This window comes from Silurus aristotelis, assembly GCF_946808225.1.
Source record: "Silurus aristotelis genome assembly, chromosome: 15".
NCBI lineage: Eukaryota > Metazoa > Chordata > Actinopteri > Siluriformes > Siluridae > Silurus > Silurus aristotelis.
In genome coordinates, this window is record NC_139588.1 from 23,872,381 (window position 1) to 23,874,880 (window position 2,500).

Sequence of the window (2,500 nt, forward strand, 5' to 3'; positions counted from 1 at the left end):
TGTTTGCTGCAGTGTGTGTGTGTGTGTGTGTGTGTTTGCTGCAGTGTGTGTGTGTGTGTGTGTGTGTGTGTGTGTGTGTGTGTGTGTGTGTGTGTTTGCTGCAGTGTGTGTGTGTGTGTGTGTGTGTGTGTGTGCTGCAGAGTGCGTGGGAGTTTGCTGCAGAGTGCGTGTGTGTGTGTGTCCGCTGCAGTGTGTGTGTGTGTGTGTGTGTGTGTTCGCAGCAGTGTGTGTGTGTTTGCTGCAGTGTGTGTGCGTGCTGCAGTGTGTGTGTGTGTGTGTGTGTGTGTGTGTTTGCTGCAGTGTGTGTGCGTGCTGCAGTGTGTGTGTGTGTGTGTGTGTGTGTGTTTGCTGCAGTGTGTGTGCGTGCTGCAGTGTGTGTGTGTGTGTGTTTGCTGCAGTGTGTGTTTGTTTGCTGCAGTGTGTGTGCGTGCTGCAGTGTGTGTGTGTGTGTGTGTGTGTGTGTATGTGTGTGTTTGCTGCAGTGTGTGTGTGTTGCAGTGTATGTGTGTGTTGCAGTGTGTGTGTGTGTGTGTGTGTGTGTGTGTTGCAGTGTATGTGTGTGTTGCAGTGTGTGTGTTTGCTGCAGTGTGTGTATGTGTGTGTTTGCTGCAGTGTGTGTGTATGTGTGTGTTTGCTGCAGTGTGTGTGTGTGTGTGTTGCAGTGTGTGTATGTGTGTTGCAGTGTATGTGTGTGTTGCAGTGTGTGTGTTGCAGTGTGTGTGTGTGTTGCAGTGTGTGTGTGTTGCAGTGTGTGTATGTGTGTGTTTGCTGCAGTGTGTGTGTGTGTGTGTGTGTTGCAGTGTGTGTATGTGTGTGTTTGCTGCAGTGTGTGTGTGTGTGTGTTTGCTGCAGTGTGTGTATGTGTGTGTTTGCTGCAGTGTGTGAGTGTGTGTGTGTGTGTGTTGCAGTGTATGCGTGTGTGTGTTGCAGTGTGTGTGTGTTGCAGTGTGTGTGTTGCAGCGTGTGCTGCAGTGTGTGTGTGTGTTGCAGTGTGTGTGTGTGTGTGTGTGTGTGTGTTGCAGCGTGTGCGTGTGTGTTGCAGCGTGTGCATGTGTGTGTGTGTTGCAGTGTGTGTGTGTGTGTGTGTGTGTGTTTATACCGTGAATGATCTCGAGCTGTTGAACGTGGTTCAGGTTATTAAGTGCAGACATGAGGGGGTCTCTGGTTTCCCCCACGGTCGCCTGCTCGGTGGTTTTGCCCTTATTCTCATAGGCCAACACTGTGTCCATCTCATCCAACAGGAAGGAGACTCCACCCTCTACAAACACACTCTAACACACACACACACAATTTTAGAGAGCACACATCTGAAAGCAGCTCGTTTAATAACAAACAACTCATTTAAGCAACATACTTTTTTAAATATTACATTTTCAAAATAATATAATGGGTATAAAGTATGAATATTATTATAATTTAATAAATGATTGTCAAACTTTTATATTATTTTATAGTTTTATATTCTTATATTAACATCAATTTATTACAAAGATTTTTATTGTGGATTTAGTTTTTAGTTCCATTTTCACACCGAGGTGGAGTGTGTGTGTGTGTGTGTGTGTGTGTGTGTGTGTTGTACCTTACAGTGGTGACAGGAACAGAGTTTAGAGCGCCACCCTGCAGGCCAGAACACGGCTCCTTGCTGAACTCGGCTCTTCCCTGAACACTTCATCTCCTCAAACCTGCACCGAGATCCTTCAGCCTCCAGCTCCTGCAGCTTCCTCTTAAAGCCAGCCGTCCCGTTCTCACACACCTCCACCTTCTCACACACCTCAACCTTTTCACACAAGTTAAAAGTGAACCATCATAATCCATTGTTTAACACTGTCACCTATTGGACAGCCATAATCTCTCTCTCTCTTGTGCACACACCATTACCTTCTCATTTCCTTCTTTCTTCACTTCTGTTTTATTCTCATCGTCATGCTCCACCTCCACTCTGGCGCTCTCCTCCTCTTCTTTACACACCTTCACTGTAGGAGGCACTAAGGACAGGACAAGACGTTACACACACACACACACACACACACACACACACTCTCTGATCATCAAGAATGAAGAGTTTTCTAAATAAATAAATAAATGAATAAATAAATAAATAAATGTGTATTGTACCGGCGAGGTGAGCAGCGTAGGTCCACAGGAGCGGACATTTATTCATGCAGGACTCACAGATCATTTCCTGAAGTTCAACACACTCTGGGACCACACAACCCAAGTGCTGAGAGAGAAAGAAGAAGTGAATAAGTGTGTGTGTGTGTGTGTGTGGGTATGCGCGCGTGTGTGTGAATGTGGGTGTATATTAGGGATGCACCGAAATGAAAATTCCTGTCCGAAACCGAAAAAAAGGAAAACAAGGCCGAAAAACCCGAAAACCGGAACACCGAAAGAAATTATGCCAATTATTATTACTATTGCATTTATGGCTATGACTGTGTACTAACCTTACTAAAATCAAGGCATTTCAATTGCATACATTAATATTAAAGTTTCAAAGAAT

The 2,500-nt window shown here is 45.2% G+C and overlaps 1 protein-coding gene across 3 annotated transcripts in view; it reads right to left on the reverse strand.

Annotated features, from left to right (window-relative positions):
• Window positions 1–2,500, reverse strand: part of ubr7 (ubiquitin protein ligase E3 component n-recognin 7) — a 15,993-nt gene that overhangs the window by 4,764 nt on the left and 8,729 nt on the right. For 2 of the 3 annotated variants that reach the window (XM_083562724.1, XM_083562723.1), the window contains 4 exons: window positions 2,116–2,221; window positions 1,879–1,985; window positions 1,580–1,777; window positions 1,100–1,271 (listed from right to left, as the gene is read on the reverse strand). In XM_083562724.1, coding sequence (XP_083418850.1) covers window positions 1,100–1,271; window positions 1,580–1,777; window positions 1,879–1,985; window positions 2,116–2,221 — 583 coding nt within the window. The remainder of the gene's footprint in view (window positions 1–1,099; window positions 1,272–1,579; window positions 1,778–1,878; window positions 1,986–2,115; window positions 2,222–2,500) is intronic. The other variant, XM_083562725.1, reaches the window with a different exon arrangement.